We start from the raw sequence: 15242 nt of genomic DNA, 5'->3' as shown, positions 1-15242 counted from the left end.
ACTGTTACAATAAAGCAGTTTGTTGTAGCAATAGGAATGAGTAAAAGCCTTGCTTTAAACTGCGGTGTACAAAAAAAAAAAAAACGAAGTCACACTAAAACCACATCAGATTCAGGTTTGGTCGTGACCCGACTTCTCATCAATCCTGTTTATTTTTCTGTCTGAGTTTTGTGTCACGAGTCAAAAAGTTACAGCTACAAATATCTATCAAAAGTATAAAGCTATAAATAAAGTAAGAGATGTTGTATGTTTTCTATTATCTTGTAGAAAGTACTTTTGTAAGTATGTTCAAAGTATAAAGTATTTGCTGGTTTCCGCTTCCTTTAACAACAGTGACAAAAACAATAATGTACAGAGAAATTTGTGTTAAAAAAATGTGGCTGTGCAATTTATGTACATTCGCAACTAGACCTATTAAAGTTTTATTTAGCTATTTTATACTCTTGTCCTTCTGTGTCCTTTTTTGACAAGTGTGTGTGTGTACGTGTATTTGTGTGGACATGGTTTGGAAAATATTACTATTCCGCAGGTGCACACTGAGTCAACGGGTGATTAGACCAGGATTTAGTATTAGATTAAAGCCTAAAACCAAATCTGTCGCTAAAATGTCACTGCCCCCACACGCGACATAAACAACAACTAGACAAACAGTATCTAACGGTACAACGTTAGATTCTTACACAATACTGCACAACACTGCCCCCACGATTTACGGTGGTACTGCTTCAAGTTATACACTAGTGTACACATCCAGAATCTACCTGACACTGACATTACATCAATCTCCATAATTTAATGACAAAACTTTTCCAATTCATCAGAGGAGAAATCACGCAACGTTTGCAGTAGCACAGCAGGCTTCGTTTCTTCTGCTCTGAATTTTAACCTTGCTTCATTGTGCTTAAAAAACTTTCTATCAAAAAAATTAAAAAAAAAAAGAAAACAAAAAATCCACATCACCACCAGTGGCTTTGGCTTAAACAGCAGAGTTTTATTTTTTGCAGTGACTTCATTCCTCACATATTGGATTAGTTTTCATAATGCAATGAATATTTCAGTATGTGTGTGTATATACATCTGTACATACATATATATACAAATATATATAAATATATGTATACACATACATAGATACATATTTAATTATGTATATATATTTGTACATACATACATTTATATAGCTGTGTGAGGACAAGGTTGTCACCCTGTAGGGATCTTATCTGCACAGCCTGAAGAGGATAAGTGGTGACATCGGCCTTTTTTTCCCTCTAAATACTTATTTACTTAAGTCATCCCTAATGGGCTCATGGAGTTGAGATTCACAGCTGAGCTCTTGGCTATAAAATGGCTTTTACACAAATAAATACAGCCTAACACACACACACACACACACTACTCCCACACATATACTCGGTCACAATCACATCTGTTTCAGTGCAAATATAATGGTTTGCGTAAATGTTCACATGAGAAATAAAACAACTCACACTAACTGAGGCCAACCAGTGTAACTGTAGAACAGTGAGAATGTGAGGTCAATCCTACCTGTCCTAGAGTCACACAAAGGTGAAGCTGATAGCTGCCCTGTAGAACGGCTGAGGTGGTGTAGAGCAGCCACATCATCGTCCTGACTTGACCGCACTGCTCGTCTATGACCAACGTCTTACTCTCATCCCTCTGCTCCCAAAGCAACAACAACTCCTGCAGACAAGTTCCTCTGGAGAAAAAAAAGCAATCAGGCTTTGAAAGAGTTCTGAACATCAGCCAGCAGGGGCCACGTGAGCTGTTTTCTCAGCTCCCATCATTTCACCCTTGAGGGAGCGGCTGACATGGGATGGACACCTAATTTTCCTGCTCCCATTTAGAAGGCCAAAGGCAGTGTGTGTGTGTGTGTGTGTGTATGAGAGAGAGTTTGATGATGAGCTGAGTCTCATCAGTTCTCCACGTTGGCCCTGAGCGAGCGTGGCTTGAGTTTGTGATGCAGACGGTATTCCTGACTGGAAGCACGTCGAAGGGGAGCGGGGGAGCCGAGCTGAGTGTTGGTGAGGCCCAGCGTCTGCGTCTTTACCGTGCGAGGAAGAGCTCTGCTGCAGCTCACCGAGCGTCTGTCTTCAACGGCAGACTGAGATTCCAGCTGAGCCTCGCACAGAGCCAGCAGTGACACTACCTGCTCCTTCAGCACCAGGGACTTAAACCGGCGAGCTGCCAGGTGGAAAAAGGCTTTGACAAACGCCTGGAGTCCCATCCCTGAAAAAAAAACAGCATATTGTCAACGTGGGATAAAAAGAGATGTCGGAGAGAATTTAATAGTTTTTATTCTCCGGGAGAAGTGAGTGGAGTGAAGGTCAAAGAGGAATATTGTGAAAAACGATGTCTTGTGTTGAAGCTGAACTCTAAACATTTCTGGAATGTTTTCGGTCAAAGAAAAACTCATCCTGAATTCAACACATCTTGGTCTGTCCATCCATCCATCCATCCATCCATCCATCCATCCCCTCTTCTCAACATGCAGCCTCTGAATAATTCATGTCTTTGCTGTCATGTTGTGATCTCAGCTCATTTCAACATCAGGAGTCAATGTCGAAAGGAAACAGCAGAGAATGACACGTCCTTATTTTCTCCAGGATTCTCTGCTTTGTGTCCTCCGCACGTTTCTGTATGAAGGTCATCCTTGTGATTCTCTGTGTGGGGCTGTGTGTGTGTGTGTGCGTGCACACGCGTGTGTTACCTGCTTCTCTGGAGTCAGGCGTCATCCCTGACCAGCGGCGTGTAATGTCGATGTACAGGATGTCCACTGAAGCCATGGTGAAGTAACTGCTGCTGAGTTTACACGTCCTAAAGACAGTGGAGAAATTCTCCTGAATCTACACCAGTCATTAGCCCTGAACATTTCACCACGACAGTAGTGGAGTCACTCGTTAGGCTAACGAGTGTTGAGTCTACGTACAGTGATACAGCAGAAAAAACATAATGCAAATAGAACCCAGTACATTTATTATGCCTAACAATATATATATCAATATTTATGAAAATATAAATATATATGTGTACATATATAATATATAAACATACATATATACCTACATATGTATTTATATACACACAGAGTAGGGCTGAACATACATACACATACATATATGCATATATACAAATATAGGTGTATATACATACATATGTACATAAAGAAATTGAATTGTCATTACTTGCTTCCTTTTACTAGTAACAATGTTACCGTTACTCTCTTTCATTGCGATAATTTAGTTTAATTCAGTGAGATTAAGTTAATCTGTACCTGATAAACATGCGAAAGGCAGTGGGGCCCAGGCGCATGTTGCCCTTGACTCCCAGGAATCGAAGGAACAGAGAGGCGATCCGCTCCAGCAGCCGGAGGTAGTTGAACTGTTTGCTGTATTTGGGGTAAACCTGCTTCAGACACAGTGAGGGCAGAGTGCCTTCATCCAAACTCCTCTCAAGTTTCTCCCCCTCTTTGGGAATCTCCTCCTTCTGTTCACAGCCCCCTGCTTTTGTTTGGGATCTGTTGTTAGAAGGAGAGAAAAATGATTGATAGAAAAATATGAATTGAATTTGACTGCGTTGCTTCTTCAAAGGCAGACACGAGCACTAGACAAGTAGATGTAGAGACTACTAGGCCAGGTCCACCAGGAAAGACGCATCACACCATGAAGGCAGTGCTCCAACTCTATAAAGCTAAATTTTAAGTTATATTTGCATATTTTATTCACTTTTTTCTGCATTAATAATTTGGATTAGTCACAAACGAAACACGTGAAACACATTTATCTACCTGCTGTTATTTGTCTTTCTGTACCAGCCAGACTCAGATTTTTTTTTATCCTGATTTTTTTACTGTGATTATTCATAAAACCATAATTGTTTGACTGCTGTAATTCACTGTAGTCATTGTTGAATAAACAGAGTCTCCCTGTTCTATACACACACCTGATTTCTGAAACAATGATGGAGTGTAAACTGCAATAGTGTTTTTTAGCACTTACAGTTTTTACAATCTCAATAAAATACAATTTTATTTCCTTTTAAATCAGTATTCTCACTGACAGTCTGCTGCCGCCTCAGTACCACGACACAGAGGCACAGGAGTGGTGGCCTTTAAGACGTCAGATCTTCAATTGAAAGTAACACAGAGCTTAGGTGTGAAGGTCACCTTGGCTGCAGTTGGTTGCGTGCACAGTGAGGTGATGACTGTAGAAACACAGTCAGTTGTCTCCAGTTGTTTTAATCAGTATCCAGGCATTAGTCAGTGCAAACCTGTGCTTGTCTTTAAACCTGGACGGTAACTCTGCCACATGGACTGTCAGCGAAAAAACTGTATCAACCTATATTTGTTTGGTTAACAATTAACATGCAAATATTCATGGCATGGGTTTGTTTTATTTTGCCTTTTAACCTGATGTTAAACAAATAACAGCATTGTGTATTTACTTTGCTCACAGTTTTACTAGAATTAAATTGCTTAAAAAAACACATCGTCGTGCATATAATATCGCAGTATATCATGATATACTGATGCCAGAGTCCTGCCAAATACACCCCTAAAACTGCAGTACAACTGAATTTACCAAAACCTCTGTTACATTTAATAAAACAGGAAGAATATTGAAATGTCTTGTGAAGAAAAATGTTTAATTATAAAGTGCCTTGAATGCTGTAAAATGCTAAAATGATCTTTTTTATTTATTTTTTTCCCTGTGTCCTTTCCCTGAAGGAATGAACTGGACAGGCATCAGAAACTGTAACTATTTCCACTTATTGCATCACAAAACCTCTCTTTTACAGGACATTTTCAGTAACACGTAACTTGTTTTTGCCAGTTCGCTAAACATTTTGCTTTTTGCTGTTTTGTCTTTCTGCTTCAGCTGCATTTCCTACAGGACATTCCTCATCCTCTCATTTACAGTTTCATGTTTCTACAAAATCCTGAATGGTAAGACAAATGTTTCCAATGAAACTTTTGGTTGTCAAACATTTTTCTGCAGTTTCCCCCTCACATTCTCACAGCTATTGCTTCAAAACTAAATCAAAGTTAGAAAACAATCCAAACCAAACACAAATGAGAAAATACAGTAACACTCAGTGACATGAATAAAAATGGGACATTATGTAAATAAATAAGAAACGTATTAACACCATCGGAGGTCAATCTCACTCCTATTTATTTATCTTCCACTATTCACGCGAGAAATAACTTTTCTGTCGAAGTCGGCCTCTCGGCACCAGCCGCCGTGGTGCAGCCCTGGTGGATTTGCGAGAAATAACTTTTCTGTCGAAGTCTCTCGAGCCGCCGTGGTGCAGCCCTGGTGGATTTTGGATTTCTCATAAAAACTGAATGAGAGCTAATGTACATTCAGGACTGTGTGTGGGTGTGAACACGCTGCACTTTGTCTGGGAGTCATTGGGAGTCATGGGCTGCTCCTGTTAGTGAACGGCTCAACTAATTACAGCCTTATCTTTCTTATTAATATGATAGAGTCACTGTGACCTCAGCTGATTCCCATCATTGGACGCTAAGCAGTTTCATCAACCAAAGTGAGCAGCACACTGGGGCAGGAGCAGGGTGCTTTTCAGGATACTTCCTGTCATTAATGTGCATAAGCAGCAAAAAAACACACACACACACACACAAAGGTAATATAATATCAAGGGCATGCATTTCTGCTGACTAATATTAGACAGTGCTTCTTTCCATGAATTAATGAAGAGTGTGAATGGCACTGAGAGCACGCTGCTGAATGTTTAATGGAATCAATCATTCCCTCCTCAGCCAGGACACTGCCCACACTTTTCTTTTTAGACGAGACAGCCGAGGCTTAAAAAAGACACGTCTCCAACAGAAGCCCAGAGCGAGACAGTGAAGTGAATGTCTATAAACAGAGAATAAACCGATGCAGGCAAAGTGAGAGAGGGTAAAAGTTGAAGAATGGCAGGTTATTGAGAACACGTTCTCAGAGTTGGTGACGAACGTCGTCTGAGGGCATGTGAGGAAGTCGCTGCCTAATCTGTCATTACCTGGCTATTTTTGCACCTCTGTCTAATAAAGGCCTTTCAAAACTGCTGCCCACGCTTCAGAGTGCCCACATGTCAGATTCAAACGTCTGTGCACAGCGTCAGACACAGAAATCAGAATACGCCTTTCACCAAGCAGCACTCAGACAGTTTATATACAAAGAAGAAACGACACAAGGACCCGTCTGCTCACTGGGTTCTGTCAACACAACAACAACAGAACTCCAGACAATTCATCACAGAACTCTGTGGTTACAAGTCTGGGAGTACATTTATGAATAAGTGAGAGGACATACGATCACAAACACCCACGTTTGTCTTGGAGCAAAAACAAAACCAACAAACAACCAGAGCTGGGCACACACCAACGCTCAGTCTCTACAGGTTTATAAACTTGGAGTACACACCAACAGAATGGTCTGAATTGATTTTTCAGTGACAAAACTGACTGAAGAGACTCACACACACACACACACACACAGAGAGAGAGAGAGAGAGAGAGACAAACTGTGCCGCTGAACCCACCACAGACTGGATGAGCTGTCCAACCTACAGAAGGCAACAGACGTAGGTGACAGTAGACTTCCCAACAAAAGGTGGCGCTGCAGAATAAGTTTGGAAACCACTGCTTTAAACCATGTGTGTCAAACTCATGGCCCGCAGGCCAAATGCAGTCAGCCAAGTCAATTTGTGCGGCACGCAGGAGCTTAGAAAGTGTTCGATTGATATATTATATTGATATATGATAATAAAGTCCATGTTTATGTTGATATATGATAATAAAGTCCATGTTGCTGAGTTTTTTAACTTGATAAATTATTTTTTTTATTACACAGAGCAATATTTGGAACTTCAATAAATATTAATCAATTGCAGAAACATGTATTCATATGTTATAGACAGATTTTTTCTGGGGACCCATATTTTAAAAGTCACAAACGTTCGCGACACAAGTCAATAGAAATTATTCGTAAACTCCTGGAAAACATAATGGAGACGACCCAAAAAAACACAAAAACTCTCATGACCCACCTGAGGGTCCCTAACAGCAATAACCCTAAAAAAACACAAAAACTCTTGCGACCCACCTGAGGGTCCCTAACAGCAATGGGGATGTTTAGTTAGTGCCTTGTGAGTCCAAAGATTCTTCAGTAAATCTTCTTCATATTATGATAATGATAGGACATTGAGTTCCCATTGATTTATATTTCAGTGAGAAGACATGACCCATGAATTTATAGTGATGATAAAACTCCTTAAGATACCCCATTAAAGACCTTCTTGTTCTAAAGTGCGACCCAGTTCTCAAGTCCTTTCCTCATTCCTCTTCATCAGCCTCATTTGTCTCCTACATCAGTTATCCATTACTCAGACACTCTTGCATCACCGCTGGAGTCCGCAGCCCCGCGTCGTCACACGCACAACCTCGTTTTTCCACTCGAGTTGATAAAATTTAAAACGGGTAAAATCCAATTAAGCACTTGACGTCACAGACACACGTGAGCACATCCATCAGACAAACACACATGCACACTACATGGGCCTCTGTGCCCATGTTAACACAGGCAGTCCAAGTGTACAGTAAATGTCAGTGATTAATGAGTCGCCCCTCAGAGGCCAGTGTCAGTGGCTGCAATAATGATTATATTTTTCAGAGCATATCCAATTTTAGGGACTAATTTAATAAACTGGCAGTGACACTAGTTAGTCTGGACATAATTGGAATATCACACCCTCCCACAAACACAACACTACACTGAGGACAGGAAGCTTTTCTGGATGGATCACAACTTAACCTGAATGTTAACTCTTTGACCCACGTAAAGCTTAGCTACATCGTACAGAGGACACACAGTAACACTTTAGAACACAAGCAAATATGATCTTTTATATGTTAAATGTATTTGTTATTATTGTCTGATTTAGCTGTGGATTAATCACAGTCAATCTTGATTAATCGTGATGACTCAACATGCCTAAAATTGAGGTTATTTTATATCACTAAAGAGCAAAACAAATAACAACATAAGTACACGTATGAGTTTCACACCTGTTTTCATCAGTGACTAATCCAAATGGTAGAAATATTAATATCCCCAAATCAAACCTTGCTTCTCAGGTCTGAATCCTCTGAGTTACACTACTGCCACCTACTGGGTTTAATTTACACTGGCAAACAGTCTTAGGACTCAAAGTGGTGAACAATTAAGTCAAGAAGTTCTAAGAGAAAATGAAGTCTTTTAAAAATTAATTTAAAAAAGACCAAAGCAAATTCTTTTCACCACATTTTTTCTACTTGAATATAAACATTTCTTTATTCACACAAAGACTGAAGTCATTTTTTTATTTCAGATTCCTTTCAGTTTTGAGAAAAGAATGATATAATGCCAAAGCCTAACCAAACATTGACATACTGTCATTAATAAAATCTGACAAATTCTAGACTTGTACGAATATAGGAATTATTTTAAATATATTTTCGTTCATATTTGTTCAATCTGCTTGTGTAATAATATTAATAAAATCTGACAAATTCTAGACGAATATAGGAATTATTTTAAAAATATTTTCGTTTATATTTGTTCAATCTGCTTGTGTAATAAAGTCATTTACAAACACACAGTGCCATTCTGCTGACTGAAGGCAGATGAAAATGCAGCCATGCTGAAGGATTAAAGATATTACAGGTGGATTAAACCAATTTGTTGCACCTCGTGAATATAAGAGTAAGCAGGTATTATCCTGGAAATAAATCTCTGAATAACTCGTAGGCGAGTACAAAATGTAGAAGATAAGGAGAGTAGGCGAGTACAAAATGTAGAAGATAATTAAGTGTGAATGGAAAACTGATGAAAAGAATATGAACAGAATAAAACAATATATGAAAGTGTTGAATGATGACTATAAATAGGAAGACAAATAGGAACAAATAAATCCTCTATTCACAGAAAGAGAAAAAAAGAGAGGAAACAAGTCTTGATCCTAGCAGTGCAGATAAATTAATGCCAGACACCTTACAAGGCCAGGCTGTCACAGAGACTGAGCCACCAGACTTGAACAGTAAAGTGTGAATTTGCACCAAGGCCCAACTGAATTTAATTTTCCATTTAACAGGATTATAGACAGAGTTGTTGAAGGGTACAGAGCTGGGCTGTGAGGACGGATGGGCAGTTTGTACTGTACATACTGTATGTGTGCACGAGTGTGTGTGTTTACACTGACTGTTTCTTGCGGCTGGGATCCATCAGTCTCAGAGTGTCCCTGATCACACCAACCTTCACCTCTTCGTCCACCGGACTGGGCACATATTCAAACACCCCTGGTGTAATCTAGAGCAAACGAGGATATTCACACAGTGCTGATACTGAGCATAGTAGTTCATGTTTGTTCTGTAACTCCACAAAACTTCCTTTTACCTCTTTTTCATGTTCAATTCTCATACTGGGGCTGGAGTTCACCTCCAGCAAAATTGGCTTCAGGTTCTTCATCAGCAGGATGTCAAATCCTAATATCTGTGACAGAGAACAAGAGTTGGTAAATGTTCAGCTGACTGTAAATAAAGTCATTAATAATACATTTATTATATTTTATATATTATATACAGTATATGTATGAAAATAGTTGTCTGGCCAAGTATCAACAGTATGAGCAACATTAAAATACAACAGCACTGATTCAGAAGAGATTTTGTTCTCAGTTAGAAATGTGCTTGTTTGTCCTATGTTAACCACTAGGGGGAGACAAAGTACCACCAGAGGTACGCAGCCAATAGTTTGAGAACCACTGGATCACAGCACTTTCCATACATGATTTTGACTTTTGCCATTACTTGAATGTGGTACCTACCTGGAAACAAGTGGGTCCTGGTTTACCAGGTGGAATTTCCGCCTGGTAATAGACTTTAAGTTCAGGCATCACGGCAATGACGGTTTTGATGACGAGGGCGATGATGTCCGACCACACCTTTTTGATGTCCACTCCTTTGACTGCCAGCCTGTAGAGGACGCTGGAGAGTGTGCGCTTACTCCCTGTGTTTTGGCTGTCTGAGTGGATGAAGTTCCCACTGTGGACATTGAGGGAGTAATTTGTCAGGTGCATAAAGACGTGGCTGAGATTCTTCTGGCTTGGCTCCTACACAAACAGAGTAGAACAAAATAATAACGTTAGATAATAATAATAATAACTTAGAGTATTATTTTGTTCTAATAATACAAATGTAGTCGTCCAGCAGCAGCAGCAGCAGCACAGTTATGGCTACCTGGTAAGGCTCTGTGCAAAACCGTGTGAGACCTTCCTTGGCAATGTAGATCTCCAATGGCTCCAGTGATTTGATGAGGACGTAGAGGCGGATGTCAAACTTCAGCTTGTCTATGAGTAATGGTTTCTGGATGTACTCCTGGACTACACCTTGTTTGGCCTGCGGACCCGCCCTGCCCCCTTGAGAACCACCATCAGGCTTCACAATAAAGGTGTGATTCGCAGAGGGATCTTTCTCCTTTGTCATGCGACTCTACATCGGAGGAGTGATGGACACAGAGTAGAGAGTAGAAGCTGAGTTACAAATTCCATATTTTTAATTAAGACAATTTTAAAACAGTGTTGCTATGACAACATGGGTGCATTTCTGTCACTACGTTGATTGCTGTTGCAAACTAAAAAAGAAAAATTTGGAAAATCTGAAAACTACCACAAACTATAAGGCACCGTTAAAATGTATACCTTAATAATTGACTATTCTTTTTTTTTATTTTTTTATTAATATCACACAAACACTAACTGTACAAAGCTGAACATTTTATTTTTTATTAATATCACAAACACTAACTGTACAAAGCTGAACCTAACCATTTATGGTTTTAAGCCTCTGTTCCCTAACAAACAAGGAGAGTTTCTGGGATTACATTTCTAATACTCTGGTGCACCCTGCTGGGCGCGATTTGTAACAGCGACATGAAATGCAACAAAGGTTTTTTTCAGCTCTTCATTTTAATTAAGCACAAATATGTACAATGAGTTACAGCCACATATTTGTTTTTGTTCATTATATGAAATCGGTCCATCAATGTTGACATACATGAGCATATACAGTTAAATACATGGTATATGTAAGATTTATAAACTTATTTTAATTTCCTGAATACACATTCTCTTGCTGGTAAAGGTAGGGGGAAAACACACAGAGAAATCTTCATAATGTCATGGGGGGCGGGGGGGGGACACACAGAGAAATCTTCATAATGTCATTTTTAATGTCATTGAAGTTTAACTGACTTTTTAAACAAACAATGCATGGGTTACTTGTTTCGGGATACACAACAATACCTGAGTGGAGAACTGCTGGTACTCCTCAGGCAGGATCCAAGAGCGTGGATAGAAGTCATATTCCTCAGGGAACAACTCCTGCACTGTCCTCATTGCACGACTAAGATTGATTTTCCTCAGCATTTCGATCATTCCTGTAACGTCAGAACAACATTAAAGAAGTGCAAAATAAAAGCAGGGATACAGTGACATGAAGCTTTTATTTTAATGTGAGCAGATTGGTACTGAATACTGCTTCCTGTTTGAAGTGTTTTGGTGTTGAAAAAGTAAATAGAGTTTGTCAGGGAATAAAAAAGGTAGAATACAGTGGAAGATGAGAGGAAGGCATGGGATGATTCCTAGGAATTTAATAATCTAGGGAGTCTTCAATGGTTATTGACATGGCGTGAAAGGCTTAGCGAGGGCTAATGAGGCTCAGTAAGGCTTTAACTAAATCCCTCCTGTAGTTGATGGTCTAAAAAAAAAAAAAAAAAAAGTACACACATTCTCGCCCTCTATTCACAGGCAACCACAGCTGAACACACATTAATAAAGTGAGGAGGGTTGAGACGTACCTGGGAACTTGTTCACCTGTCCTGAGACAATGTTTTCACTATCGTGGAAGGAGACACCGTGCCAGTAAATGTCACAGGGCGCTCTTCTCCCCAGAGGGAACTAGAGGCACAAAAACATGAAAGTAGAAAACATTTTAGACATAAAAAATTGAAAAAAGACACTTGGAAAAGCTATACATACATGAATGGTGTTGATAATGTGGTCCTTAGTTTTCAGATTACGTCAGATTGAGGACACAGGCCAGTTGATTCTAGGTTTTTAGAATTTTTTTTTTTTACTTGTCAGGATTAGTCAGTGATAAGTTAGCATATGTAAAATAGCATGATGCTGCCTGACAACAAACACTGCAGTTGATGCTGAATGAAAAGGACAACAGTCTTGAACGGAAGCTTTGCAGCAGGTATTGATTTAGTATATTATTTTTCTGTTCCAAAAATGGACAGAACATTTGTAAGGAACCTCAATTTTAGTCCTTCAAGGACGGAGTTTATTTTAATTTCAGGGATTTTTTTTTCTGACTCACTGCTGCCCTGGACTGGCCTGTCTTTGTTACGTAATTAAAAATCGAATAAATAAAATAATCTGAATAATCTGTCAAACAATTTAAACAAAAACTGCTGAAGTTCTAACCAGCCATGGGTCGTGGACAGACCCGTCAGAATGACAGGGGATCTACAGTGTCCTTGAATGTGATGGCAGTGGGTTCAGTAAACAAACTGTGGTGTGATGTAAAGTCTATCTGTCTACTGTTACCAGACATTGAAAGGTGTAATGTCAGCCCGTGGTCACCAATGAAAAGTAGAGTATTTATTTCACGTGTCTTGTGGTATTTTCCTATCTTTACTTCTCATACATAATGAAGGCCACATTAATAATGGCTGATAGTAGGTATTAATTGCCTCACATTCAAAATGAGCAGATGGTGTTTTTGGCTCAGAGCATGAAGCACTAGATTAACTTGTCATCTCATAGATCCTTTAAAACTTTTTTGATTATCCACTTAAAAGTACTTTTAGCACAATAAACTAGTTTTTGGATGGGGTAAAGATCATGTCATTTAATTATTTAGTACCAATAAGGATTTACCTTGTACATTGATGACAGGTTTAATCAAAAGCATCAACATTTAGGAAAAGCTTTTGCAATCTGTGGCCAAAACAAATAATGATGTGTCATAAATTATATAGATATTTAATAAGGTTTTAATAACACATCATTAAAATTCAGTAAAGTTAATAAGCGTTGACATTTTAACCAAAGCACTGTTGTGGCCAGAAAACATTATATTTGGTTAAAGCAGTGCAGGGCATGTGTCCTATGGTTCAGAATATTTATGTGTAATTCATTATAATGTGGAAAATGGAAATCTTAAGGAAATGTCAGTAGTAGCAAAATACTTATATACTACTATAACCTACTATACTTGTACTGTATAGTAGTTTTGTAAATGAACATTGAGCCAATTATAACTAGACACATCATTAAAACACAGAAAGGTCATCTGCTCAATCTGAGACCTGTGACCTTTCTGCTGTTAGAAGTGCTTTCCAGCATGGATGTTGGAGAAAAAATACCTAAATGTAAAATGTGCACCAAGATACTGTGTTGTATTAATTATTTAGTTGAAGGTTATGGACACACATTCTATTAATCAACTATTAAATAATTTTAACGTGTACACTAACACAAGCTACCATGCTTCTAAATCCAAGCCAGTAAAAAAATGTTGTTGTTTTTTAAGGCAGATAAAAAAACAGGATAATAAGAATGTTTTTTAAAGCTCACCTCTTTCCACTTCAACAGTTTAATGCTGATCTTCAGGGCCTCCAAAGAGGTTTTGGCTTTGGATGTATCCACTGTCACTGGTCTTCTCTTTCTCGTCACTTTGAATCCATCATCACAGATGGTCACATAGTCCCTATTAGTCTGGGACTTGGCCTGCAGTATCTTCCCGGTTCCTCTGATGTGAAGGGTCCGTCCATGCTCCAGTCTGTTCTGGTTCTTCACAGACACAGGTCCATGTGATGACAGGTCGGGGGGTTTATTGGAAGAGTTTTTGTCATCTTTCCCCTGTCTACTATGAACTTTGCCTTTGTGTTTGGAAGTGATGGAGTCCCCGGGTTCATCTTTGTCAAATATGGTGGTGCTGGATGGGTCTGGTGAAACTGAAGCAGGGGAAGACGACGACACAGCCAGCTGCTGCTCCTCAGCATCCTCCCCATTACCATCCTTTCCTCCATTCCCGCCCAGTGTTTTCATTTGCTCAAGTTGCACCTTGACTTTTACATAGTGATCACTCATAATGCACCGGTACTACGAGTGAGTGTGCAAGGCAGGCCACAATAGTACCACAGCGTGCAGCAATACAACTCAGGCAGGGTAACCCTATGCTGAAGCGGTGTTGTGAGCATTTCTAGCTTAAGTAGCTAACTGAATGGACAAACGCCGGTGGTCTGCAATATTACATCTTTCGACATTTCGCACTAAACAGGCTCTAACACTATTCAACAGCAAGTTAAAAAGCCATTGACCATGGGTTATTGACAAATTCGAGCTGGCACTGCCTTCACCGAGCCTCAGTGTACAGGACTTGTAGCCCACACAGGTGCTAGCTGCTGTGAAAAAGAGCTAACACTGACGCTAGCATGTTCAAATGTATTACGCTAACAAATGTTTTTGAGTTTACAGAGTCGCTGGTCTTTAAACTCATGACAGACTTTACCTTAAGAACGCCGTTATGCACCTTTCTAACGGAGTGTATTGTGGTTTAGAAGCCTACATCCTCCTTCCTCCGTCAGTCCGCAGGGGGTGTGTGTGTTTATCGTCAGTAGCAGCCGTAGCACATCATCTCCCAGCCTCAAACTCAGCTGGTGTTGCCTTTCAGGGCCCTCGTAACTTTGATTTTTTTTTCTATTATTTACCTTTGACACTAGAACATTGATACAGATGAAACATAGTTTTAAGTGTTTATAAAATGTGTGGGTTTTTTTTTCAAATGGAACATTTTGTAACATAAAAAAATTAACTTGACTGTGATTCCAGGAGCTGTTTCATAACTAGATCGATTTTAGATTCAATAGTTTATATGTCGCTCCAATGAAATCCTTGCAGTCAGTAGGTAGACTGAATACAGTAAAAGTATTACGGTTTGCAAAATGTACTTAGATCATTATAAAATGATTAAGAACTACAAAAGTAATAAAGCAATAATTCTCAAAATACAGTACGGTAGACGTAGTAGAAACAGAACTTTGGCTCCTCCTATTGGTATTGTTGAGGTTAGATTTCATAGCTGGCAACAGAGTTTGGCATTTAACAACTAG

The 15242-nt window shown here is 39.3% G+C and overlaps 1 protein-coding gene across 2 annotated transcripts; it reads right to left on the bottom strand.

Moving 5' to 3' along the window:
- Nucleotides 1–188: 188 nt before the first annotated feature.
- ttll11 (tubulin tyrosine ligase-like family, member 11) lies at nucleotides 189–14832 on the bottom strand. Of its 2 annotated transcripts, XM_025062587.1 has the most exons (11): nucleotides 14010–14832; nucleotides 13705–13920; nucleotides 11919–12018; nucleotides 11365–11498; nucleotides 10301–10552; nucleotides 9889–10173; nucleotides 9459–9554; nucleotides 9265–9371; nucleotides 3293–3535; nucleotides 2729–2835; nucleotides 189–2247 (listed from the first exon to the last, which is right to left on the bottom strand). In XM_025062587.1, the coding sequence occupies exons 1-11, from the start codon at nucleotides 14157–14159 to the stop codon at nucleotides 1934–1936; spliced, it is 2004 nt and encodes a 667-aa protein (XP_024918355.1). In that variant the 5' UTR covers nucleotides 14160–14832; the 3' UTR covers nucleotides 189–1933. The 2 variants fall into 2 exon arrangements, with proteins under 2 accessions (XP_024918355.1, XP_008323965.1); XM_008325743.3 differs by having other exon boundaries at nucleotides 190–2247; nucleotides 13705–14824.
- Between the last annotated feature and the right edge of the window lie 410 nt (nucleotides 14833–15242).

Source organism: Cynoglossus semilaevis, chromosome 14 (assembly GCF_000523025.1).
Source record: "Cynoglossus semilaevis isolate Cse_v1.0 chromosome 14, Cse_v1.0, whole genome shotgun sequence".
NCBI lineage: Eukaryota > Metazoa > Chordata > Actinopteri > Pleuronectiformes > Cynoglossidae > Cynoglossus > Cynoglossus semilaevis.
Note: the sequence above shows the minus strand (reverse complement) of the source record. Positions and strands in the feature narration are given on the sequence as shown.

Coding starts and splice junctions, on each gene's coding strand:
- ttll11 (XM_008325743.3), bottom strand. CDS start 14,220: ATGAGTGATCACTATGTAAAAGTCAAGGTGCAACTTGAGCAAATGAAA. Junction 10,553..11,364: donor ACCAGCAGTTCTCCACTCAG/GTATTGTTGTGT, acceptor CCTCCGATGTAG/AGTCGCATGACAAAGGAGAA. Junction 3,536..9,264: donor GATCCCAGCCGCAAGAAACA/GTCAGTGTAAAC, acceptor TTCTAACAACAG/ATCCCAAACAAAAGCAGGGG.